At 44.5% G+C, this 26,722-nt stretch overlaps 1 protein-coding gene across 1 annotated transcript in view; it reads left to right on the top strand.

The window, feature by feature from the left end:
* SCIN (scinderin) overlaps positions 1–26,722 on the top strand; it is a 103,404-nt gene that overhangs the window by 8,623 nt on the left and 68,059 nt on the right. Inside the window, exons 2-3 of the mRNA XM_006114524.4 lie at positions 12,193–12,347; positions 13,170–13,331. Coding sequence (XP_006114586.2) covers positions 12,193–12,347; positions 13,170–13,331 — 317 coding nt within the window. The remainder of the gene's footprint in view (positions 1–12,192; positions 12,348–13,169; positions 13,332–26,722) is intronic.

Raw genomic sequence — 26,722 nt, 5'->3', positions numbered from 1 at the left:
CTGCGTCCAGACTCAAGCCGCGTTCTTTCGAAATTAAATCGAAAGAACGCGGCTTTTCTTTCGATGCCGGTAAACCTCATTTCACGAGGAAGAACGCCTTCTTTCGAAAGTTCCTCTTTCGAAAGAAGGCGTTCTTCAATGTAAATAGGGCTTCTTCAAAAGAGAGCATCCAGACTCACTGGATGCTTTCTTTCGAAAAAGCAAGCCGCTTTTTCGAAAGTTCAACGTGCAGTCTAGACGCTCTTTCGAAAGAGGCTCTTTCAAAAGTATCTTTCGAAAGCGCCTCTTTCGAAAGAGGCTTGCAGTCTAGACACAGCCTTAGAGCATAACTAAGGCAGTGAGCATCCCAACTTGAGTTGACCAACTCTGTCTCATGCTACTTCACAGAAAATACTTGCATACAGAGTGCTTTTATGGGGAAGGGAGGGCAGGAGCTCAGGCTGGAGCCACAGTTCTTGAGCATACCTTCCGCCCTAGGTTTCAGAGCTGCAGTTCCAGCCCAAGCTACAATATCTACACCGTTACTTACAGCTTCAGCTGAGTCTTGCTCAGGCTGAGAGGCCCTCTGCCACATAGCCCCAGTCCTAAGCCATCAAATACTAGTTAATGAGACTACTTACATGCTTAAAGTTAAGCACACAGGTGAGATGTTCACAGGATGACAGTTTTTATTGCTGCAGCTCATTTCCCTATCTGTAAAATGGGGGAATGCTTCTTTTGTCTATTTTGTCTGTCTCAAGATGATAAATGTGTTAGGGCAGGAACTGTCTCTTTGCACAATTCACAAAGTGTCTTAATCTCAGCTGGAGGCTCTAGTTCCTACTTTAATACAAATAAGCCAAGTTGTTTGGTGGTTTGGGGGGTTTTTATGATGAAGCATGGCGTTTTGTTCATAACTTTTCCATCCCTCAGGCTAACAACAAGATCATGCTTTGTTCTCTCTGCATCAGTGTCCCATCTACTCTTACACAAGAGTGGGCTTTCAGTAATAAGGAACTAAACAGTCACTTTGTGGTTTCTACTAAAGCTTTTCTAGCATATAGGCTCTACTCAGTGAACATGATGAATGTCTCTGGCCACAGAGGTCCCCCTTAGGATTTGATATCTTGGAATCCACAAGATCAATCCTAATTCTAGCATCAGTTAGGTTTTGGTTTGACTAGGATGTTCTGAAAGGATCTTCTTTCCACCATTCAGATACTCCACCTGAACACTGTGTAATCCAATTTAGAAACATGTGAAATTGCTGTCAGTACATAATTCTAGGAGAGGAGACTTCCAGCATTATGTAACGAACCTGACCTTACCTTACACTTTTGCCTTGGACAGACTTAAGCCCGTGTGCATTCTAAAAATATGACTATTTGCAGATCATGTTAACGTGTTTATTCTTGGTTCCCTGTAAGTCTTAACTGACCATAAGGGATGTAAATACCCCTTCAATGTTAAATGATATAATTTTAATAAATAAACTAGTTAACTGGGGGTCCGGATAGCCCACAGACTGGGTGGGGGGCTCTTCCAGCCCAGTCAATCCTTCACGGGTGGCAGGGCTGCTCTGGCCAGCCAGGGTTTTGCCTCAAGCTTGGACAGGCCACCAGTTAACAATGGTGATGCCTACCTATCACTCAACAAGGGTGATGCCTATCAGTTAACTCTTTACATTGCTACAGAACACCATGAACTTCTAGTTTTGCTTTTAGCATTTTTTTCCTCACTTTTTTCCTAGCTGTCTTTGCTCTGCCATTGTGAAGGTTTCAAGCCACAGTAGCAGTAAAAGATCAATTCCAGTCTGTTCATCCAATAGCCTGCAAAGCAATGGAAAAATGGAGCAAAGATGCCTGACAGTGTGTCCATATTTGGGGCTCTGGGTAGGATGTCACTGTTGCCCAGCTCACTGCTGCTTTCAGCAAGTACAGGCAGTCCCCGACTTACGCGGATCCGACTTACGTCGGATCTGCAGTTACAAACGGGGCTGCCCAGGAGTACACGAACTGCGGGACCTCGCGGTCCCGCCGCCCGTATACTCCGGGCAAGAAAAGCTGCTCCACGTCTCCCTGGTCTGCAGACCAGGAAGACGCGGAGCAAAGCCGCGGAGGGGCCTGGGCTGCCCCGCTGCCCGAGCCCCCCCGCGGCTTTGCAAAGCCTCGGGGAACCTTGCAAAGCCGCGGGGGGGCGCGCCTGGGCTGCCTCGCTGCCGGGTTCCCCGAGGCTTTGCAAAGGCTTTGCAAAGCCACGGGGGGGCTCGGGCAGCGAGGCAGCCCAGGCGTGCCGCGGCTGTCCCGCTGCCGGCGTCCTCAGAGGCTTTGCTCCTCGTCTCCCTGGTCTGCTGGTCTCCAGCGGACCAGGGAGACGGGGAGCAAAGCCGCGGAGGACCCAGGCGGCGGGACCGCGGTGCATCTCGGTCCGCCGCCCGCGTCTTCCTGGTCTGCTGGGGTGGGAGGGGGGTGCAGCTAGTACCCCTCCCCCCCAGCAGACTAGGCTTTTCTCCGAACGCCTGTGGCAGAGCAGCTGTGGTGCTGCCGGTTGGTCCCGCAGCGCCACTCTGGGCGCTACTGGAGCACCCCAGCTGCTCTGCCCCAGGCGTCCTGATTTAGCCGCTGCTGAAACTGACCAGCGCTGATTACAGGAAGCCCGAGGCAGAGTTGCTCTGCCCCGGGCTTCCTGGAATCAGCTGCTGATCAGTTTCAGCAGCAGCTGACTTGGGGACGCTTGGGGTTCTTAAGTTGATTCTGTATGTAAGTCAGAACTGGCGGTCAGTTTCAGCAGCGGCTGAATCTGGACGCCAGTTCCGACTTACATACAGATTCAACTTAAGAACAAACCTACAGTCCCTATCTTGTACGTAACCCGGGGACTGCCTGTACCAGTTGGCTTGCAGTCATAATTACTTACAGCTTGTTCTTCCTATTGTGGGCAGTGTAGGCAGTGTCCTATGTTAGGGATTAGCCATCAAACCAAGCCATGTCCTATTAAGACATAGTTAAAGCCCTTGCGAGCTAGCCAGGCATACTATTAGTTTACCCATTTATCTTATTGAAAATCTCTACCAGTTGCTGACGTCATGTGTCTTGCCACTAGCAAGTGGTTTTTGTGACCTTCATTAAATTCTTTCCCCTGTTGGATTTAATGAATTATCTTTTTAATATTCTGGTTCTTAGTTATCTGGAACTTAGATATCTGGGGAGGAGCTGGTGGTTGTGGTACATTTAGGTACCAATGACATAGGGAAGGTTAAGAGAGAGGTCTGGAGGCCAAATCTAGGCTGCTAGGAAAGAGATTAAAATCCAGGGCCTCTCTGGTAGCATTCTTTGAAATGCTTCTAGTTCCACATGCAGGGCTAGGTAGGCAGGCTGAGCTTCAGAATCTCAATGCATGGATGAGACAATGGTGTAGAGGGGGGGGTTAGATTTATTAGGAACTGGGGAAACTTTTGGGGGAAGGGAGGGCATATATAGAAAGGATGAGCTCCATCTACACTGAAATGGAACCAGATTGCTGGCACTTAATATTAAAAAGGTTGTCGAAATATTAAAAAGGTTGTAGAACAGTTTTAAAACTAAAACCTGAAGGAAAACCGATGGGTGTGGAGGATTGCCTGGATCTGACCAAGACATTTCTTAGGGGAGGGTCTATAAATAGAGATTATCTACTTTAGTAAAGAGGAAAGGATGGAAAATGATGATAAAGTATGGGTAAGATCAGATGAGAAACAATTAAATGAAAAAGTCTAACATGCCAAAAATGGCAGAGATAAATAGTGGCAAATATTTAAAGTGCTTGTACACAAACACTAGAAATCTACATAATAAGATAGGTGATCTAGAGTGCCTCATTGAAGGAGGATATTGATATAATAGGCATCACAGAAACTTGGTGGAATGAGGACAATCAATGGGACAGTCATACCAGGGTACAAAATATGTTGGAAGGACAGAACAGGTCATGCTGGTGGGGGAGTGGCACTATATGTGAAAAAATGTAGAATCAAATGAAGTAAAAAATCTTATGAACCAAAATGTTCCATAGAGCATGGAATTACTACCCATAGAGATTCTCATGATGATATATCCCTACTGCTATATACTTAGCAACCTGACCAGGATCGTGATAGTGACTATGAAAAGTGAAGGGAGATTAGAGATGTTATTTAAATAAACTAAATAATCGTAGGGGATTTCAGCTATCCCCATATTAACTGGGAACACATCAGCTCAGGATGGGATGCAGAGATAAAATTTATTGATTCCTTAAATGACTGCTTCTCGGAGCAGCTGGTTCTGGAGGCTACAAGAGTAGAGGCAATTCTTGATTTAGTACTAAGCGGTGTGCAGGATCTGGTCCAAGAGGTAAATATAACAGGACTGCTTGGAAATAGTGACCATCATGTAATAAATTTTTAATATCCATATGGTGGGGAAAAACCCCTCAGCAGCCCAACACTGTGGCATTTAATTTCAGAAAGGAGAACTATACAAAAATGAGGAAGTTATTTAAACAGAAATTAAAAAGGCACGGTGACAAAAGTAAAATCTTTGCAAGCTGCATGGAAACTTTTCAAAAACATCATCATAGAGGCCCATTTTAAATGTATACCCCAAATTAAAAAACAGAGTCAGAAAGTGCAACCATGGCTTAACTAACTAAAAGCGGTGAGAGATCGAGAGGAATCATTTAAAAAGTGGAAGTTAAATCCTAATGAGGAAAATAGAAAGCAACATAAACTAAGTGTAAAAATATAATAAAAAGCTAAAAGGAGTTTGAAGAACAACTAGCCAAAAACTCGAAAGTAATAGCAAAATGTTTAAGTACATCAGAAGCAGGAAGCCTGCTAAACAACTAGTGGGGCTCTTGGGTGATCGAGATGCTAAAGGAGCACTCCAAGATAAGGTAATTGAGGAGAAACTAAATTAAACCTTTGCTTTGGTCTTCATGGCTGAGGATGTTAGAAAGATTCCCAAACCGGAGCCATTCTTTTTAGGTGAGAAATCTGAGGAATTGTCCCAGATTGAGGTGTCATTAGGGGAGGTTTTGGAACAAATTGATGAACTTAATAATAACAAGTCACTTGGACCAGATGGCATTCACCCAAGAATTCTGAAAGAACTTAAATGTGAAATTGCAGAACTATTAACTGTGGTTTGTAACCTATCCTTTAAATCAGCTTTTGTACCTAATGACTGAAAGATAGCTAATGTGATGCCAATACTTAAAGGGCTCTAGAGGTGATCCTGTAAATCTAACGTTAGTACAAGGCAAATTAGTTGAAACTTTAGTAAAGAATAAAATTGTCAGGCACATAGATGAATATAACTTGTTTGAGGAAAGTCAACATGGTTTCTGTAAAGAGAAATCATGCCTTACTAATCTACCACAGTTTTTTGAGGAGGATCAACAAACATGTTGACAGGGGGAATCCAGTGGATATAGTGTACTTAGATTTCCAGAAAGCCTTTGACAGGTCCCTCACCAAAGGCTCTTAAGTAAAGTAAACTGTCATGGGATAAGAGTGAAGATCCTCTCGTGGATTGAGAACTGGTTAAAAGGCAGTAAACAAAGGATAGGAATAAATGGTAAGTTTTCAGAATGGAGAGAGATAACTAGTGGTGTCCCTCAAGAGTCCATACTGGGACCCATCCTATTCACCCTATTTATAAATGATCTGGAGAAAGGGGTAAACAGTGAGGTGGCAAAACTTGTAGATTATATAAACTGCTCAAGATAGTAAAGACAAAAGCAGACTTTGAAGAGCTTCAAAAAAATCTCAAACTAAATGATTGAGCAACAAAATGGCAAATGAAATTTAATGTGGATAACTATGAAGTAATGCACATTGGAAGAAATAATCCCAACTATACATACATTATGATGGGGGCTAATTTAGCTACAACTACTCAAGAGAGAGATCTTGGAGTCATAGGGTGTGTCTAGACTACAGTGTTTTTTCGAAAAACTCGGCCTTTTTTTCTAAAAATTTTTTCCCTGCGTCTAGACTGCTGCTGCGTTCTTTCAAAAGTAAATCCTTTTTTTTCAACTGCGGAAAACCTCATTTTACGAGGAATAATGCCTTTTTTCGAAAGAGCACTTTCGAAAAAAGGTGCTATGTAATGCAAACTGCTTTTTCGAAAGAGCATCTAGACTTCCTGGGTGCTCTTTTGAAAAAGCGGCTTGCTTTTTCAGAAGTACTGATTGTAGTCTAGACGGTCTTTTTTTGAAAGAGGCTTTTTCTAAAGTATCTTTCGAAAAAGCCTCTTTCGAAAGAGGCTTGCAGTCTAGATGTAGCCAGAGTGGATGGTTCTCTGAAAATATCCACTCAGTATAGAGTAGTAGTCAAAAAAGCAAACAATGTTAGGAATCCATTAAAAAAAAAAGATAGAGGATAAGAGTGAAAATATCTTATTGCCTCTGTATATAACCATGGTAGGCCCACATCTTGAATACTGCGTAAACATGAGGTTGCCTCATCTCAAAAAAAGATATATTGGCATTGGAAAAGGGTCAGAAAAGGGCAACAAAAATGGAGAGATTAAAAAGGCTTGGACTTTTCAGCTTAGAAAAGAGAGGACTAAGGGGGATTATGATAGAGGTCTATAAAATCATGACTAGTGTGGAAAAAGTGAATAAGGAAAAGTTAGAGCGGCGAGGAGTCCTGTGGCACCTTATAGACTAACTGAAGTGTAGGAGCATAAGCTTTCGTGGGCAAAGACCCACTTCGTCAGATGCATGTGTAAGTTATTTACTTGTTTTCATTAACATAAGAACTAGGGGTCACCAAATGAAATTAATAGGTAGCAGATTAAAACAAACAAAAGGAAGTTCTTCACACAGCTCTCTGTCTGTGGAACTCCTTGCCAGAGGTGGTTGGGATAACCAGTACTTTAACGGGGTTAAAAAAAGAACTAGATACATTAATGGAGGTGAGAGCCATTGATGGCTATTAGCCAGAATAGGTAGGAATGATGTCCCTGTCCCTAGCCTCTGTTTATCAGAGGTTGGAAATGAATAAGAAGAGAGGGATCACTTGGTTTATGTCTACCCAGCACTGTTATTTTGGATTAACTGACACTATTTCTAAAGAACATAAGAATGGCCATACTGGGTCAGACCAAAGGTCTATCCAGCCCAATATCCTGACTGCTGACAATGGCCAATGCTAGGTGCCCAAAGAGAGTGAACCAAACAGGTAATGATCAAGCGATCTCTCTCCTGCCATCCATCTCTACCCTCTGACAAACAGAGGCTAGGGACACCATTCCTTACCCGTCTTGTGCGTGTCTACACAGAAAGCAGTTATTTTGAAGTAATGTCAAAATGGAGGACTGCTTACACTGACTCCTGTAACCCGCATTTCAGGAGGAGTAAGGGAAGTCAAAGGAAGAATGTTCTTCCTTCGACTTCCTGTTGTATAGACAGCGCCAAAAGCTGAATTAAGGTAGAGTAAAACTCTGACGGTCCGGCACGCCTGATGGTCCGGCACCATCAGGAACCCGGAAGTGCTCCGGGCAGCCGGACCATTGGAGCTGCTCTGCCCCCAGCTTCCCCGATTCAGCCGCTGCTAAAACTGACCAGCGCTGAATCCAGGAAGCAGGGGGCAGAACAGCTGGAGTGCTGCCGGGTAGGTCCAGTAGCGCTGCCCCTCGGGGCTGCAGGACCAACCCAGCAGCACCCTAGCTGTCTCAGATTCAGCCGCTGCTGAAATTGACCAGCGGCTGACTACAGGAAGCCCGAGACAGAGCTGCTCTGCCCCAGCTTCCTGGAGTCAGCCCTGGTCAGTTTCAGCAGCAGCTGACTTGGGTACACCTGGGACAGAGCAGCTGGGGTGCTGCTGGGTTGGTCCAGTAGCGCCGAGGAGCGGCACTGCGGGACCAACGCGTCAGCACCACAGCTGCTCTGCCCCAGGTGTCCCCAAGAGCAGCTGGGGTGCTGACGGGTTGGTCTCGCGGCGCCAAGGGTCGGCTCTACCAGACCAACCCAGCAGCACCCCAGCTGCTCTGCTGCAGGCATCCCTGATTCAGCTGCTGCTGAAACTGACCAGCAGCGGCTGAATCGGGGATTCCTGGGGCAGAGCCGGACTATCAGAAGGGAGGGCTATGAGGGGGTCTGGGGTAGCTTCCCCCCACCCCACCCCAGACCCCTCATAGCCCCCCCCTTCTGATAGTCCGTCATATTTGATAATCCGGCACCCCCTGAGTCCTAAAGGTGCCGGATTATCGGAAGTTTACTGTATTTTGACTTCATCTTTGCAATTGACATAGCTCATGTTGTGTATCTTAATTTGACTTTTGCCATGCAGTGTAGCTGTGCCCTTGTTTATCTGTTCTGTTCACTCCCTCTGGGGCATCTGGCATTGGCCACTGTTGGCAGACATAATACTGTATTGCTGTTCTTGTGTAAAGAAGGGGTGGGGCTAGTGTTTGATTCTGTGCTATTAGAAAGTTGGCACCCCTAATGCACATATGTGTATAGAATCAGGCCCATTAGCTTCAATGGAGTTTGAACTATGTACACCAGGCTGATTTTATCTGATATCTTACATTCACTATAACAAATGTATTGTGAGAGTTGGTATTGAAATGGGTTCTTATCTATAACAATATTTCAGGACTTCTGTAGTTGGAGCCTGGACCCTATGATGGTATTACATGCTATAAACTTAAAGTGTGTTCCTTATGAAAATGAACACCCATAAATAAATCTTTGAAAGCAATTTTAAACAGGTGCTCAGTGACTTCTGTGAAAGTATTTCACCACCAGCCAGTCCGAGCCTGAACAGGCACTCCTCAGGTTAAACATCTGACTTACCAACATCTGCATGTACAAACAAAAGCTCACCTGCCGTTGAGGGAGCAGACAAAAGGCACAGGCGGTGGTGGGTGGTGCAAGTGCTGGCCAGAGAACTCCAGAGGAGCAGGAGGTGGTCTCCCAGCCAGCAGCTCCCTGGCTGCTCCTTGGCCACCCCCTGTCCTCCAGAGTCCTCTGGCCTGCATTTGTGCTGCTTGCTGCCTCCTGGTGAGCTGGGGCTGGGTGCAGCCTATGGGGGAGGTAAGTGGGGAATGGGGATGTCTGCAGGAGCCAGTAGGGATGGGAGGGTAGCTGGGGGATGCCCAGAAGTCCCCTTTCAGAGTCTCCTAATTCCTCATTCTTCTCTATTTAAACCCACCTCTCCTCAAGCACCAACATTAAGGTTAAATAAAAAACTATTATTTTTCATTGCTAATATAGAGTATTTCAGCTGCATTATGGATTAAATAGGCTTTTTTGGGCTAGCCTGGGAGCCTAACTACTATTTATAACATTGTTTCTATGGAAAAATGTGTTCCAAGTTCCCACCAGCTGACTTACAAGCTATCTTTTGGAGCACAACCCATTTGTGAATTGGGGACTTTCTTTATTGCTTATGGAGTTAACAGTCCTGGCCTTGGCTCTTGTGCTGGGATACCCAGATTACAACGTTACACTTGCTGATCTAGTACCTAAAATTAATGGAGCTCTGCTCTTTGGGATCCAGCTGTCAGGATTCTAGATTTCTAGTGGTCTGTTCTACTGTCCAAAAGCAAGTTCACCCCACTGAAGAATTATCTCCTTCCTCTGGACTGGCATAGTTCCTTCAAGGTTTTTAGCTGTCTGATTACTAGCTTTCGCTGGACTAAAGCTGCTTCTATAACCTCTGGCACCTGTGTGATTCCACTCGCTGAAGGATTCTGGATATATTATTACTCCTCCCTTTGTTTCCCAGAGACCCAGGGTTTCCTCCATTTTAAAAGCCACTCCAGTAATTCTTCTCTCCCACTTGAGTTGTACAAGAATTCTTTAACTCTTCAAAACAACACAGGTGCGTATTAATGTGAGGGGCCAGTTTAAGTGGTGAATGTACTCCTCTCCTTACCCTCTTGCAGTACATGCAATTTGGGAGGACAATTTCTTGCTTCCTATGATATGATACTTGGCTGAGCTTCATCTCTTCCTTCATCCTTTTTCCCTCTCTGCAACCCATGAAAGGTGTCTTGGCATAGACTGCCTGGAACCTGATACCGGAAACGATTTTTTAGTTTTGTCACGCCTCACATACCGAAGACTGGTATTCCTTCTAAACTTTTCCACCCATGTGTGGATTTTTTTCCATCTGTGTGGAATAATTGTATGTGTAAATGTACACCACCAATAGAAACACAAAACTAGCTGTGGGTGCTCTGCTAATCAGCTGGGTGGCATTTGTATTTCCCCTGAGTGGCCACACAAGCACAAACCTTACAGGGAACACTTAAGACTGACAACTTTCTGACTGCAGGAAACTGAACATCCTTACCCTACCTCATCCCTTTTCCAAGGCTTTGCCCCGCTCACCCCCATCACCCTTCTTTCCATTGCTTGCTGTCCTCCACCCTTGCTCACTTGCTTGTTTTCACCAGGTTGGAGGGGCAGACTCTGGGGTGGCGCCAGTGATGAGAGATTTGGATTTCAGGAACGGGTTCTGGGATTAGGCCAAGGGGTTTAGAGTACAGACGGGGCTAAGGGAGAGAGGGTGAAGGATGCTCCTGATGATGCTGACTTTCAGTGGCTCCTGAGAAGCAGTTACATGTCTGTTTTGGCCAGGGGCTCTGCATGTTCTGCTCCTATTTGCAGGTGCTGCCCCTGAAGCTCCCTCTGACTGTAGTACCCAGCTAGTAGGAACTCAGGAGCCGGTGCCTGGTGTGGCATCTGCACTATGGGCAGGGGAAGCATGTGGAGCCCTCCTGGCTCCATTTAGGAGTTGGTAGGATGTGCAGGCCAGTTCCAGGAGCTGTGTGGAGCTGACTGCTGAGGCCAACTGGACTTTTAGCAGCCCAATCCGCAGTTCTGATCAGAGCCAGCTGTCCCTTTTCAACTGTGCTTTCCTCCATCATTTAGCAGCACAATGACCGCCCAGTTCAGTGGTTCTCTCCTATTGGTGACTCTGCTGAAAGCACACCATTCTTTTCCCGTTTAAAACAACAACAAACTTGCCTCTTACAAGGTTGCTTCAGAATTTCTTAACACTGCTTCACCTCAGTGCCAGAAACCAGACAGGCACTGCAGATGATGGAATAAGAGAACTCTCTGAGACCAGGAACTACTGGAGTCCTTCCAGAGAGAAACTTAAATATATCTTTTACTAAACATATGCAACGTGGGTTTCCTGGAATTGATGGAGAGAGTCTAAACATGTTAGAAAGAAGGTTTTTGGTTTTGTTTGCTTTTACAAAGCATGCTATAGTAGACTAAGATGAACCTTGATCCTAAAGGGTATGTCTGCACTGTACACTTATTTCAAAATAAGCTATTCCAGAAAAATATCCGAAATAGCTTATTTTGAAATAGCACGTCTACACTACAGAGAAGCCTCAAAATTAGTCTGAGGCAGGTTTCCCTAATGTGGACGTGCTACCTCGATTTAGAGCCCCAGGAGGCACTGGGAATAATTAGTTTGAATGTGCCTGAGGAGGAGCTATTTCAAAGTGGCAGCAGTGGCGCATCCACACTACAGCTATTCTGAAATAGCGCTTTTGGAATAAGCATTATTTCTCGTGGAATGAGGTTTACAGAAGTCGGACTAAGTTGTCTGTTTTGAAATAATGGAATTGCTGTGTGGATGCTTGCATTCTTATTTTGAAATGTCCGTTATTTCAAAATATCTGTGTGGTGTAGGCACACCCAGAGTGATCACACATCTCTGGTAAGAATTGTGTGTGATTCTCTGGAAAGATAACAGACCAAACTCCGTGTAAATTGAATCAGCATGCTTAGCAAACTGCTTCCCCTCTCAAATTTTGCCTGGGTAAGTTCCTAGAGTTTTGCATGCTCATGTTAAAACAAGTCGTTTTGGAAATCCAGCAGTAACTTTCAGAGCCATTTTTCAGGCTTCCGTTTCTCAATAACTAGAATGTTTCTCGAAGAATGAGAGGTTCTGTTCAGATACTTCTGACTCCCTTTGTGTAGAAAGCCAGTATTTCAAGTGGCTTGAAATAGTCCTGAAGTAAGTCCATGTGTTTGCTGAATATATCAAAAGGAGGCTAGGCTGGGAACTTTTCATGTTCTCAAAACACTGTTACTCTGCTGAACATAACTTCAAGATATCTCTCTCAATTTTCCATGACCCAGTAATCCTATTTGCAAAACAAAAATCCGAACTACCCATAACTTGCTCAGTAAGTGTAATATTTTATCTTCTTTTAGGAAAAGAATGCAGTCAGGATGAAAGCACAGCTGCGGCAATCTTCACTGTTCAGATGGATGACTATCTAGGTGGGAAGCCTGTTCAGAGTAGAGAAATTCAAGGATATGAGTCTACTGACTTTGTTGGTTATTTCAAAGGCGGGATTAAATACAAGGTAAAGTCAGCTATGAAAATGTTTCTCCAAAACAAAAATATTTCCCCCCCCCCCCAAATGTTGAAATATATCTTTTGATTCTGAAAAATGTTCTGCTTTCTACCCAACTTTCATACAAAGTAATCATATTAACATAGTTGATTACTAGAATTTTTGAAAAATCAAACACACTTTTACTGGTATTAAAAAAAAGTTTGGTTTCTTTTTCTGATGTAATAACTACATAGGATTATAACCATGACTCTAATCACAGAAGATTAGTCTAGACCGGGCCAAATGGTGGAAAAATCTCCTCTTTCGGCAGAGGTCTTATCCCTCATGGAACGAGGAATACAGGGTTCCCCAAAAGTGTGTTTGCTCTTCTGCAAAAAAAAAAAAAAAAAAATCCCAGAAAACCCCCTTCTACTCCTATTGGCTTCTCTACTGGGGTCTGCCCAAACCGTCTGAAGTGGCATTACCTTATGCTGGGTTTCTTCATGTAGTTGTGGGGAATGGTGATGAAGGGAGCATCTAGTTCCATTCTGTCCTTCCCTCACTCAAATGTTCCCCATAGTATCATTGCATCCTTTCCCCCTGTTCCTGACACCCATCCCTTCAATGGTAGGGCCCAGCTGGTGTATCTGAATTACAACTGCATCCTCTCTGTTTGCAAAAGTGTACAAGGGTTGATCTGATCCCATTGTTTCTGTTCTGTACTGTGGTCAGAATGTGGATACCACATATCTCTCATCTTGTACGTGTCTGAGGGTGGGTTCGTCAATGCCTCTTTTGAAAGGAAACCAAACTTAACCAAAGTTTCTATATTTGTTTTTGTTTGTTCAGACAGGAGGTGTTGCGTCTGGATTTAAACATGTAGTCACAAATGACATGAGTGCGCAGAGACTTCTGCATATTAAGGGCCGGAGGGTAGTGAGAGCTACAGAAGTTCCTCTTAGCTGGGACAGTTTCAACACAGGAGACTGTTTCATTGTGGACCTCGGAACTGTAAGTCTTTATAGAACTAAGATTTCAAAAAACAGTAACATCCCTGCTAAGGTGTGAATGAGGCAACAGCCTGTATAATGAGGGCCCTTCCAAATTCACAGTCCAATTTAGTCAGTTTCACAAAGAGAGGATTTTAAAATGAGTACATTTTATGATTTAAGATAGTAAAATGTGAAATTTCATTCTTGTAATTGTTGAGGTCCTGTCCCAAAAAGTGGTTGTGGAGGGAGTCACAAGGTTATTGTCAACGGCGGGGGAGCTTTGCGGTCCTACCTTGCTGCTGGCAGTGGTGCTGCCTTCAGAGTCAGAGCTGGCAAGAGCCACTACCAGCAGCAACACAGAAGTAAGCATGGCCTGGTATAATATTGCCACCCTTACTACTTTGCAGCTGCCTGCAGAGCTGGGTCTTCAGTCAGCAACCATGAATCCCTGGCCACCCAGGCCTGAAGGCAGCAAAGGGTGTAATGGCATGGTGCTGTCACCATTACTTCTGTCCTGCTGCTGGCAGGGCCCTGCCTTCAGAGCTGGGTGCCTGGCCAACAGCTGTGACTCACTTCTGTATGGTCTTCAGAGCTGGGCAGCCAGAGGGTATGTCTACACTAGCCCCCTAGTTCGAACTAGGGAGACTAATGTAGGCCTTCGAAGTTGCAAATGAAGCCCGGGTTTTAAATATCCGAAGGACTTAGTTCGAATTACCGTTTCACTGCCGCGTGTAGCCGCGGGCAGTTACTTTGGACTAGTGGAATTTAAAAATGGCGACCGGACGGGAACATGCAAATAAAGCCCAGGATATTTAAATCCCGGGCTTCATTTGCAACTTCAAAGGCCTACATTAGCCTCCCTAGTTCGAACTAGGGGGCTAGTGTAGACATACCCTGAGAGTGTAGCAATACTGTGTTCCTCCCTTCTCCGCCCACCCCAGAAAGGAACCTTGTAACATCCTGTGACTCCTTCTTGGGTCAAGACCCCCAATCTGAGAAACACTAGTCTCTCCTGTGAAATCTGTAGGGCACACAAGTCCAGATTTCATGGGGGGGGGGGGAGGTAGGGGAGGGGATGGGGCAAACAAGATGACACAGTCCATGATATACTCTTCATGACCATGAATTTGGTAGGGCCCTATGTATAACTTAATCAGTCCATGGTACAGTGACAAAATCAAAGACCCAAGCTGACATCATATCACATGAGGATTTGAAGGTCCTATGATAAATTACTCACAAAGGCTAACTTTAGAACATTTTTATTTTCTTTACCAATATCAGTCTTGCAATAAGCAAATTCCGATTTAAGGATTCAGTCTTCCTACATACTGAATTATGGGAAAGTAGTCTATCTGAGCAGGTTTTTACTTAAAGTGAACACTGCGAGCCCAAGGTAAAGGAGATAGAGGTGTCTCATACTACTCCTGGCCCCTGCACAACCAGCCAATGGAAGCTGCCTATTTGCAGGACAGGCCACATGTGAATTACCCCTCCCTCCTTTCCCCTGGGCTCGCGGTATTCAGAGCAGCTCATGGCAGTGGGCTGCTCTGAGCAAGTGCAGGGACAGGGCAGGCAGGGAACTTGGCTCAAGAACCTGTTGGGCTGCTGGCCAGGATCCATCTATATGAGTGCCTCCTGGACAGAGCCTGCCTCTGGCATCTCAGCCCTTCTCTCTCCCAACCCTCTGCCTCCCCTCTTGCATCCCTACATCACACAAAGCCCCTGCACTTCTATATTCCTCCTCTACGTCACAACCCCATCCCAAGCCTTGCAGCCCAATCCCCTACCCCTAGTCACAGCCTAAATCCCTGAACTCCCTCCTGCATGCTTGTCCAGATCACATCCCCTTTTCATACACTTCACTCCCTCCTGCAGGTCACGATCATCTCCTGTCCCCAAACCCCCTCCTGGGCCCTGAACCCCTTCTAGGGATGTTAGTGTATAGTCGAGTAAACGATAAGCCTGGGCTTATTGATTAATCCTATTGACTACACACTTTCTCCCTGCCCTTGCTGCCTCTGTATCAGAGGCAGCAAGTGGGGAGAGTGGGAACTGGTGCTTGTGAGGAACTGGCTTTAAGCAGGATACCCACAAGCACTGGATCCACCTGTTTCTCCCTCTCTCTTCCCTCCCCCCCCCCCCCCCAACCCTGCATTGCTGCTTCAGAGCAGCGAGGAGAGTGAAGGGGGCAGCCAGCTCTTTGTGCGTATCTGCTCCTGCGGGCCTTCCTCACCCTCTCTCTCCTCTTCCCCCTCCTCCCTATGCTGCTTCCTATAGAGGCAGTGAGGGGGGGCAGGTAGGAGCTGGTGCTGGGGGATCTGGCTTACAAGTTGGTTACCTGCAACACTAGCTCTGTGATGCTGCCTGCGATCCCTCCCCCCACCGCACGCGGAGAGGGGCAGGAGAAGCTGCTGTGAAACTTCCTCTGTCCATGGGGCGGGACCCAAGCTTGCCATGGACAGGGGCTGCTTCCACCCTGCACTGCTGCCTCTGTATCAGAGGCAGCAGCACAGAGTGGCAGGCAGCTTTTAAACTGGCTCCCCTCACACCACTCCTTCCTGCCACCCCACACTGCTGCTTCTGATAGAGGCAACAGCGTGAGGTAGCAGGTGGCCCTGTGGGAATGGGGCTAGAACACACTGGCTGCCAGCCCTGCCCCAGGGACTATCAAATAGTTGTGTAACCAATCATATTCTATGTGGTTACACAATTATTCAATTACATAATATCTAACACTCCTACCCCCTCATGCACACCAGTCACCTGCCCCAGGTCACAACCCCCTCCTGGTATGTCTACACTGCCACCCTAGTTCAAACTAGGGTGGCTAATGTAGGCATTCGAAGTTGCAAATGAAGTCCGGGATTTAAATATCCCAGGCTTCATTTGCATCTTGCCTGGCACCGCCATTTTAAAATCCCCCTTAGTGCGGACTCCATGCCCATGGCTACACACGGCACGGAGTAGGTATTTCGAATTAGGCTCTCCAATTCGAACTACCGGTACACCTCGTTCCACAAGGAGTAATGGTAGTTCAAATTAGAGAGCCTACCGTTACTCCTCGCGGAACGAGGTGTACTGGTAGTTTGAATTGGAGAGCCTAATACAAACTACATACTCCGTGCCACGTGTAGATGCGGGCACAGAGTCCGCACTAAGGGGGATTTAAAAATGGCGGCGCCCGGCAAGATGCAAATGAAGCCTGGGATATTTAAATCCCGGGCTTCATTTGTAACTTCGAATGCCTACATTAGCCACCCTAGTTCGAACTAGGGAGGCAGTGTAGACATTCCCTCCTTTATCCAAACTCCCTCTCAGATCCTACACTCCCTCCTACACCCTAAGCTCCCTTCTGTACTTCACCTCCATCCCAGACCTACATCTCCTCCATTCATATCATGCAAGAATGTGGTGCTTGACCACCTATCAAATTCTTGGAGTAGTCCACATCAAAAACTGTCCATCTCTGCTCCACACTGTTTTGGATTTGTTCTCCAGTGTTGTGCTCTTCATGTGTTCAAGTTGCCTGTTGATATCATGGGAGAGATTTGGGGGTTGAAATCTACTGTGGGATGGTAAAATTTCACTTTAAATGTAATTCTTAATATTTATCATCTCTTACTTTTATTCTCTACAAACAATGCACTGGAAAAATAACTGAAATTAATTGTTGTCATAATAAGTTTACAGTATATATTAAACAATGATAGGCTTACGCTCTAATTGTTAGAGACCAATTATAATTCAGAAGATGCTATGTGAACAAGAACAAGGAGGAGTCCTGTGACACCTTGAAGACTAACCGATTTATTTGTGCATAAGCTTTCATGGGAGCCACTTCATCAGATGAATAAACAATTCTCATTAAAGGTTGAGAATATTTAAACTTTTAAACAGGGTCCTTCGAAGAGACAGAGGGGGTTATGAAAAGCAGTCCTCTACTGTGAGACTTGCAAGTGAAAATACATAGACTGATTTGTAGCAGATGTTTTCCTCTTTAATTGCATAACCGTATACAAGTCTGCTGGTACAGATGAGATATGGAAACACTAGTACAGCGTTGTCTTAATGGAATTAAAGTCTGAATTGTAACATGCTTTTTATATTAAAACAAATTATTGGGATATAAACACTGCATCAGCCTAAATTTAATTTGCATAGCTGATGCTGACAGTTAAAGTTGGAGAACACATGAAAGAAAATAATTGAAGTCTCCTCTTTGCAGCTGATCTAGAGTCCTAATGTTAACATCTTAAAGGGAAGTGGCCAGCAACTGAAACAAAGTTTGAGAGATAAGAGTTCTTTAAGCACGTGAAAAAGATCCACTATAAACTCACTTTATACACTTGACTTCTTTGCTCTGAAAAAATCCTATACCTCTGCCTAGCATGCAACTTGGGTTATGCAATATAGACCTGTCCCATTTGGGAAGACTAGCAAAGGCCCTGATCTGGGGTGTTTGGTTTGGTTTATTCTTTGAATGGTTTCCTCCATTTCTTATTGAGGGAAGATATAAAGAGGGCAACATGCCCACAACATGCCTTGTATTTGAAAGTGTCCAGGGCCTCCATAGCTTCCATAGATATAGATAGTGCCTCCAAATCATGGAAGAAAAAGAGTTAAGTGCCCGTGCTATTTTCGGTAAAGACAAACTTGAAATTGAACAAAAGACACGAGGAGGAGCTAAATCTCCCCTCAAAAAATAATCCATTAACAAATTAGAATACTGGAGCAAATAAACCTCAATTAAAAAATGCTGTATCTATAGCTGTATCCTCTCAGTCTGATTCTCCATGAGGCACTTGCCCATTTCAACTCCTAATGACATCTGGCCTACAGATGCTTCAGGAACATTATAGGGCTAGAAAAACTATTTCCAGCAGCCCATTTATTCCCCCCTTTCCCCTCAAAAATCCCCAATGATGGCTTCCTAGCTTGTTTTCTGTTGCTTTTGCGAAACTTACTTTTTGGGAGGTGAGGATAGGAGATGAGAAAACAAAATATGTTGACCTTTGGAATATTTAAAAAATATGTACATCTGGCTCAGAACTGTTGGAAAATGTTTGTGTAGGGTTTGCAGAAGTTTTCCTAAGAGTGGGCTACATCCTCTGGAGCTGGGGGAGGAGCTCTATTGCCAGCCAACTACTGGCTGACTATAGGATGCCTTGTGCAGGAGGCTCCTGGAACCGTGAAAGTACACTAAACAAACTACAGGTTTCCCTCCCTCCCTCCTCTGTGGAGGGTAGGGGAGGGAGAGGCAGAGGGAAATGGCATGAGCTTCCCTGATTCTGTTCTTTACCATACCTTAATCAACAAATGTAAGCCTGCTCTGCCTCCTCCTTTCCTTCATCACATGCCTTTTTCACCACAATTTGTCACCAACTCTATTTATCCAGATGATATTGCTAGAGCAATGCTTGTGTTAAAAATTCACACGTAGCTATCCAAGCCATCAACGAAAAAACACATGCATGTTTGATCAAGTTTTAGTAGTGAGTTGTCAAACAAGCTCTTATGAGTTTGCAAGTGGAAGAAATTGGGTTCGATGTAATTTTAACCAACTGACATAGATGTGGTTGGTAGCTGCATATGATAGATAACATCTACTTGATAAGCAAGTGTGACAGCAAATAGTCTTTTGCCCTTGTCAGTCCCCTAGGCTGAGTTTCCTTGAACTTCGTTGTTTGGGACTAGCAATATCCGTACTGCAACATTCACAAATTGAGTCAGGTTTACAAAATCATTAGATTAAAACTAATACATTTTTAGTGTTTTATTTGCATTCCAGTTTTTTGACACTTTGGGACTCCAGCTTTCAAGCTTCTCTCCATACCAGGAGATCTAGAATCCTGCTGGTTGTTGTTGTTTAAAATGAAAACTGTGATTCTTATGTACATGCCTGATTCCTGGAGGTAGAAATTTAAGAAAATAAATCAAATATTGTGAGAATTGCAATAAAATAGTCAGAGCTGATGACTGGGTAGTGTTGCTAGCTGTGCTAGAATCCACAGTTAGGTTGTCCTATTCTGCCATGCTGTATGCAGTCAGACATCCCAGAATGCCTTGCTTCTCGTGTTGCTGGGGCCACTCTGAGGGCCAGTATGGTCATTCTTGTAATAACTATGGTCTGTCTAGCCCAATATCCTGTCTTCCAACAATGTCCAGGGCCAGATGCTTCTGAGGGAATGAACAGAACAGGGCAATTTTCAAGTGGTCAGACATCATTCTGACTGAATACAGAGTTTTCTTTGAAACTTGCAGAGTTTTGATAAATCAAAGGTTCATTGTAAGATAGACTTAAAGTAGCTAAAGGTAGATTAAATATTTTGTGACAGGATTTTTCTCTCATTCTCAGTGCCCAGAATCAAACTATTTAGACAAATAAGCATTGATTAACTGAATAATTAAGTAATTTAAATGAGTAAAAGCATTTTACTAAACAATCCACATTAGGCATGCTGAATCAGCATTCTGCTGTATCAATATCCTTATGTACAGTAACCATTGCTAAGCAGAATGTAGATGAGCTAGTGGAAACATGGGGTCAACATATGACATAACTAAATGGTGAAGTCCAAATTACTCTTCACTGCTTATGCTTCTTTTTTGGTTGGTTTTGTACTTTCTCCTTTGGGACAATGAAAAACAGTGCAATTATTCATGCTTTTGTATTTATTCCTCTTCATTTTCCACTGCCAGAGGTCACAGTGCTTGGACTGGATGCTTAGTGAGGTAATGGATTTTGTTTTAAAACTAGTTCTATTGAAACTTAACTTTTTTTTAAAAAAGGGGGGGGGGACGTTTCTATTGAACTCTGCTGTTTTTAAAAACAAGCTTTTATAAAACCTACTGCCAGTTTGTATTGACATTCCCTTAACTCTATACTTTCCTTTCCCATTGCCTTTAAAAGAATAAACTTTAAAAATCAGGAATCTTTTTCACACAAAAGGAACTCTCCGCTTTTTTAAAATAAATCATAGCCTACATGAACAAGAAGAGAATATAAGGAGTCCCAAGTAGGGGGATGTGTTTTATCAGATAGTGAGTCCTGCATGGAGATCTGCAGAGCCTTCATGTAACTCCAAATGGCTATAACATCAATAGTTCTTTCCAGTCCTCTCATAGTGTAATTTGAACCCAGTGAAGTTAATGGCACAGTTCCCATTGTTTAAGGGTCAGGATTTCACTCCAGGGGGTCTTTGACTTCTGTCTGACCTTCTTGATGATAAGTTTGGTTGTCTACAGGCCCCCTGCCAGCTCCCTGTTTCATGCCTATACAGTCTCTTCCCCCACCCCCTTCATTGCAAAGATATATTTTTTAGGATATGGTCAGGGCTATTGATAGACTTCTAAGGGACCTGGTCATGTGCACAGAATCTTGGCTCTGGGCACCCAGAAGAAGCAGGGACTCAAGCAGAGGAGGCAGGGCTAGAGGCTAGCTGTCCTCAGTGCTGCCTGGACCATATCCTACAGGGCTACAGTGGTGATTTTAAAGGGCCTGGGTCTCCAGCTGCTGTTGCCACCTGCAACCCCAAGTCCTTTTAAATCACTAGGCCCTGGGGCAACTGCCCCCTTTTGCCCATTCCCTGTCAACAACCTTGCATGTGGCTATCTTGTCCCTGGATTTTGACCTATTTAAATTTAACAATGTAGAAAATACTAAGAGGAGAAGAGAAGGGATTGGGGAACTAAACCAGTAGCTTTAGGTAAAACAGCTTGAAGGGGAGGTCTGCCTCAGTCCCAGAAAATGGGAACAACACAGGAGAAAATAGAGGAAAGCGAGGCACACTAAAAGGGTATGTTTTACTTGGGGGGGGGGGGAGGGGGAACAAAACCTCATGTCCATGTTAGTTGCAGTTAACATGAGGTAAAATCATAGTAAAGACAAGGCAGTTTGTAGACTTCACACAAGTTACCATGGAAGAGTCTGGGGTTTACCTTAACCATGGGCAGTGGGTGAAGGTATGGCTGGAAGAGGCGAGCCCCCAGCTCTACCCATTCTGTCAAGGCCTCACCCCCAGCATCATGGAGAGGTGTGCCAGCATGCATCCCTAGCCGCCTTGACCCTGGAGTATAGCAAGGGTGGGTGGTACACGGCCCCAGCCTCTCCACCCCCACTCGGTGTTCTGAGAGTAGAGGATGAGAGGGGCCAGGCTGGCGGATTGGGAAGGCAATGTCTTCCCCTGCCTAGCATACCTGCCGCCCATAGCCTTGATCTCCCAAATGAGGACTGTAAACTTCTCTCTTCACTGGAATTTTACCTCATGTTAGTTAACTGGAACTAGCCAACACGTGGTGGGAACATGTAGGCGCTTTTCCTATTGAAAAGCAGTGAGATGAGGTGGAAGGAGTGGAACACATTACAAAATTAATGAGACAGTAATGTAAATATTTGAAACTGTCCAGTATTTGTCACCTTGCTTTGTCAGGCAGCAGATGAGCTACTGTGTGTCATTGTATTTGATAATCAAAAATCAGATAGGGCTCGTCTACACTGGCCCCTTTTCCGGAAGGGGCATGTAAATTTCATGAGTCGTAGTAGGGAAATGCGCGGGGGATTTAAATATCCCCCGCGGCATTTAAATAAAAATGTCCGCCGCTTTTTTCCGGCTTTTAAAAAAGCCGGAAAAGAGCGTCTACACTGGCCCCGATCCTCCGGAAAAAGCGCCCTTTTCCGGAGGCTCTTATTCCTACTTTGAAGTAGGAATACAGTAGTAGAAACAGGCCTAAACCAAAGCCTCAGATACTTTGAAGTAGGAATAAGAGCCTCCGGAAAAGGGCGCTTTTTCCGGAGGATCAGGGCCAGTGTAGATGCTCTTTTCCGGCTTTTTTAAAAGCCGGAAAAAAGCGGCGGACATTTTTATTTAAATGCCGCCGGGGATATTTAAATCCCCTGCGCATTTCCCTACTACGACTCATGAAATTTACATGCCCCTTCCGGAAAAGGGGCCAGTGTAGACGTAGCCATAGTGTAAACGTCCGCTTTTATGTGAGCTTCAATTACAGAACTCATTGTAGTTATTCTTGCCTGCATACCAGTATAATCTAATCCAGGTACTGCATTTTCCTTCAACCTTGTTTTTAAAATACATAGGCTGAAGCTGCATCTATGTATTTGCTTTCACTTTTGCCCAAACTAAAGGCAACATATTCTACCTCAGTAACCTTCATGTAATTGAGAGTAATGTATACACTGCAATTAATATCCCCTTACACTAACACTTAGCTTAATCTTATGTGATTTGTTTTATTACCTGGGCTTTAAAGTCAATGGAGATTTCACTTGTGCAACAAAACAAAATTTAAAACAAATTGTGTGTGTGTGTGTGTGTGTGTGCGCGTACAGAGAGGCTAAGTTGGTATCTGGATTCAAACTTCCCCAAAGTCAGAGGATTACTGTATCTGAGGCTTTGGTTTAGGCCTGTTTCTACTACTGTATCTGACTTCAAAGAGGAGGGACCAGACAGTAATGTTCTGTTTCCTGTTTAAATGCTCAGAACATGTGAATTCTGAGTTAGAATATATGGTCATTGAACAACATATAGTTTTAAGGAACAAGTAATTCTGGTAATAGTACTTACCACAAGTGTAGTATACATGGAAAGGTAGCTAGGGAAAACTGTTCAATGTATTCAGTTCTTCCTTACCAACTTCTCACAGTATTTAATTCTGTTCGCTTCATGATCAGTTTTTTATTCCATATTCTTCACAGCTTTTGTTATTTAAACTCTAATTTCAAAGTCTTTAAAAAGGTGCATTTTAAAGAAGTCATCCTAATAAGAACAGCCATACTGGGTCAGACCAACAGTCCATCTAACGTAGTATACTCTCTGCTGACAATGGCCAATACCAGATACCCTAGAGCAGTGGTCCCCAACCTTTAAAGGCTCCCGGGCGCCCGGGGGGCAGGGCCGCGCGTCCGGGGGCACGCCAGGGGACGGGGATGCCCTTGCACCCGGTGCCGGTGTCGGCATGTGCCTCAGGGCCGGGGCTGGGGCCGTCCAAGCGCCTTGTGCCGTGGGCCGGCGCTGCCCGAGCCGCGCACCTGGGGCCGGCGCCGCTCGAGCGCCACGCGCCCGCATGTGCCCCGGGGCTGGGGCCGCCCGAGCGCCGCACACCCAGCACCGGTGCATGTTGCGCGCCTGGGGCCGGCACCTCCCGTGCGCCGGGGGCGGGGCCGGCCCAGGTTGTCGGCGGGTGCGCACAAATGCCCTGGCGGGCACCATGGCGGGGACCACTGCCCTAGAGGGAGGGAACATAACAGGTACTCCTCAAGTGACTCCTCCCCTGTCACCCATTTTCATGACAAAAGTCATGAAAGATACTGCCCAGTGTGGCTTTTTTCTATACAGTATAGTGTTTGTTTTTGCTACAAATTGTCATGCAGCAGCTGAAACTACTGAACTGTGGAGTATAGTACGCTCAGCGGCCTGTCATTTATACGGGAGAAGTACTGATTTGTGAACTTGCATGGGATCAGCATGATATTGAGGGGGAAATAGAAGATCAATAGATTCTAGAAACTTGGAGAAACTGATTATGGAACAAAATCATTGTGCACCAGCCCATAGGTGCCCTTACTGTGAAATTATTAGTTTTTAGAATTTTTATGGTACTCGTTTTTGTGGCTTTTCTCTCTAGCCTGGCCCTGGTTTATAGTCTGTCAGTGTTTATTTACTGGCTGTAGAGCTGGTAAATAAACACACCAGAGCAGCCAGTTAGTGGGTTTCACAGAGTGGTTTCACAGACCACTTTGAGAATCACTGGTCTATGGAAAGGGCAAATATTTTCATTTCCTTTAAGACAGGATGCCAGTTGAATACAGGGAGCACTATATGTGGTGGAGGGAGGGAAGACTCTTCATACCAAACCTCCTCTGAATGGAGCAAGTGTTTTTTGCCTGCACAGCTATTAATAGCTCCACATCCAGTTCAATGTCAGAAATGAATGAATTGGGATGTTTTTTCATAATCTCGCTAACAGTTCCTTGCACTGTTCATTTTACGAGCAGAGTTCTTTGCAAACAGTAAGTCTTCAAGTCTCTGAACACTTGGTTAGCAGGCATGTATTGGTGCTATAGTATTCTTTCAAAATGGCGCAGAGCTTACTTCACTGTGTACTGCAAGCAGTCTGAAGAGTCCAGGACTACTGCTTCCTAATTGCCCAAACTATATGATCTTTCTGCACTAATATGTTGAAAAGGGAGACTTCTTCTTTGAGTTGATGTAACAGTGTGTGTAATGTACATGCACCCAGCTCACCAAAGTTAGGGATCTTTGCCTAGCATACTCTTGGCATGATCATGCCATGTGGCCTTGCCCTTCTTTGACTATATAACAGCAGTGCTGCCCCAGTCCCTGCCTCACTTAGTTCTCACTGCCCATGGCTAGAGTCCAAGCTTGGTGTGCTGTGTTCACCTCAAGTTTTCAGTCTTTTTTTCCTCAATGTTTTTCCCCTCTAGACAATGGTGATTAGAACCTGAGGTCTAGGTTAGTGCTAGTGTAACCCACACATTCGGGCTATGTCTACACTCGCGGCTTCTTGTGCAAGTAATATGCAAATGAGGCTAAGCGTGGAATATCGCCAAGCCTCATTTGCATATCTAATGAGCCACCATTTTTTTTTCAGAAGAGGCTCTTGTGCAAGAAGGAGCGTCTACACTGCCCCTTCTTGCACAAGAAAAACCCTCTTGCGCAATGCCGTTACACCTATTACTTTTCAGGAAGAATGGCATTGCACACGAGGGTTTTTCTTGCGCAAGAAGGAGCAGTATAGACGCTCCTTCTTGCACAAGAGCCTCTTCTGAAAAAAATGGTGGCCCATTAGGTATGCAAATGAGGCTCGGCGATATTCCACGCTTAGCCTCATTTGCATATTACTCATGCAAGAAGCCGCGAGTGTAGACATAGCCCTAGTGTGGTTCACTGTCCCATGCAGTGGCACCTAGACCACAGCAACAGTTAAGACCAAGAGACCTCTACAGCAGGGGCGGGGAGCCAGCTGGCTTTTAGCTCAGAGAGTGGAGGTTCCTATACTTAAGCTTCAGAGGTGCCAGGTTCAAATGTGCCTGGTGGTGGTTACACTAGTATAGGGTTGAAGTAAGGTGGCTGTCTTGTCTGTGCTCACAAGAGTTCAAGCATAGTTCATTATGTGGAGGAGCCATTCCCAACAGTGATCCCCACAAGAGGTGCTTGTTGTGTCTCAGTGAGTGGCACATAAGGAACAGTGCCCCATATTTATGTTCAAGAAGACACAGGTAAGAGACTTACAGCTGAAATAGCACCTTCCAAAGCAGGTAATGAGGCCTGCTTCAGCATGGAGGCCCTTATGAGACTGGTAGTTGCTGGTGCAACTGGCAAGTGATGCTGAGCCACGTCCAGATCCTACTAGGAAGAGGAATCTCCCTTCTGATATGGTGAGGAGTACTGATCAGGACTAGGGATGTAAGCGACTAGTCGACTATCAGATAAACAAAGGCTTATTGCATGGGTGAACAATGCTTTCCAGACCAAGAATAGCTGCTTACCAATGTGAGGAAGGAGATAATTTGTCCTACAGTGACTTTGAAAGTCTAAAATTATATGGATATAAAGCACCATACATACCGTAACAAAACACAGCGTTGTACCGTTTGTAGACACCTCGTATCCTCTCAAGCTGACTGTTAATATAATTTCAGTGAGGGGAAAAATAAACAGAGTGTAGCACAGGAATGCTTCATCAATGAAGCTGCTGTTGTGAGAAGAGTGAGCATTTGAAGGCTATTTTCAGTAATAGATTTGTCAGTCTTCCAGTTCAGAAAAACTATTTTAAACTTAAAATTAAAGTAAAATATAGTGCAGTTATAAAATTGTGACAGAACTAAGTGAATTCAAGTTAAATGTGATGTATTTCAACCCCCTGTTTAGCAAGATACTTTAAATATGAATGGCTTTATTCATGTGCTTAAACACTCAAAAGTTAAAGCACATGCTTAATATCTTTCTGCATCTTGGTATTTATGCTAGGTAGGACAAAGTGACCAGAAAAGATTTTTAAATTATATGTATGTTTCTCCCTTTTTAAACTTTTAAAAACCAATAGCTGAATAGAGATTGGGTCAATTACATTAGACAGTGTAGAATTTATAGAGGTAAATTTCCCCCAAAGCTTTTTTACCTGGCAATCTCTTTATGTATATTTAAAATTAATGACATTTTATTTTTTAATATGTTCAGATTTTTTTAAATCTAGAATAAAATGATTTTGGCAAGGCTTCTGAAAGCTTATGGCATCCATTACTTTGCTCTTTTATTAAAAGCCTTGTGTCGAATGTAATAAAACATTTTCTTCTTTACTGTGACATTTTCACTGTTAGGCTGTTCACACTCAAACTGATGTGGGAAGGCCTTGTCATGTCTGCCTTCT

This window comes from Pelodiscus sinensis, chromosome 2 (genome assembly GCF_049634645.1).
Source record: "Pelodiscus sinensis isolate JC-2024 chromosome 2, ASM4963464v1, whole genome shotgun sequence".
Classification (NCBI taxonomy): domain Eukaryota; kingdom Metazoa; phylum Chordata; order Testudines; family Trionychidae; genus Pelodiscus; species Pelodiscus sinensis.
This window is presented reverse-complemented; position numbering and strand designations above follow the sequence as displayed.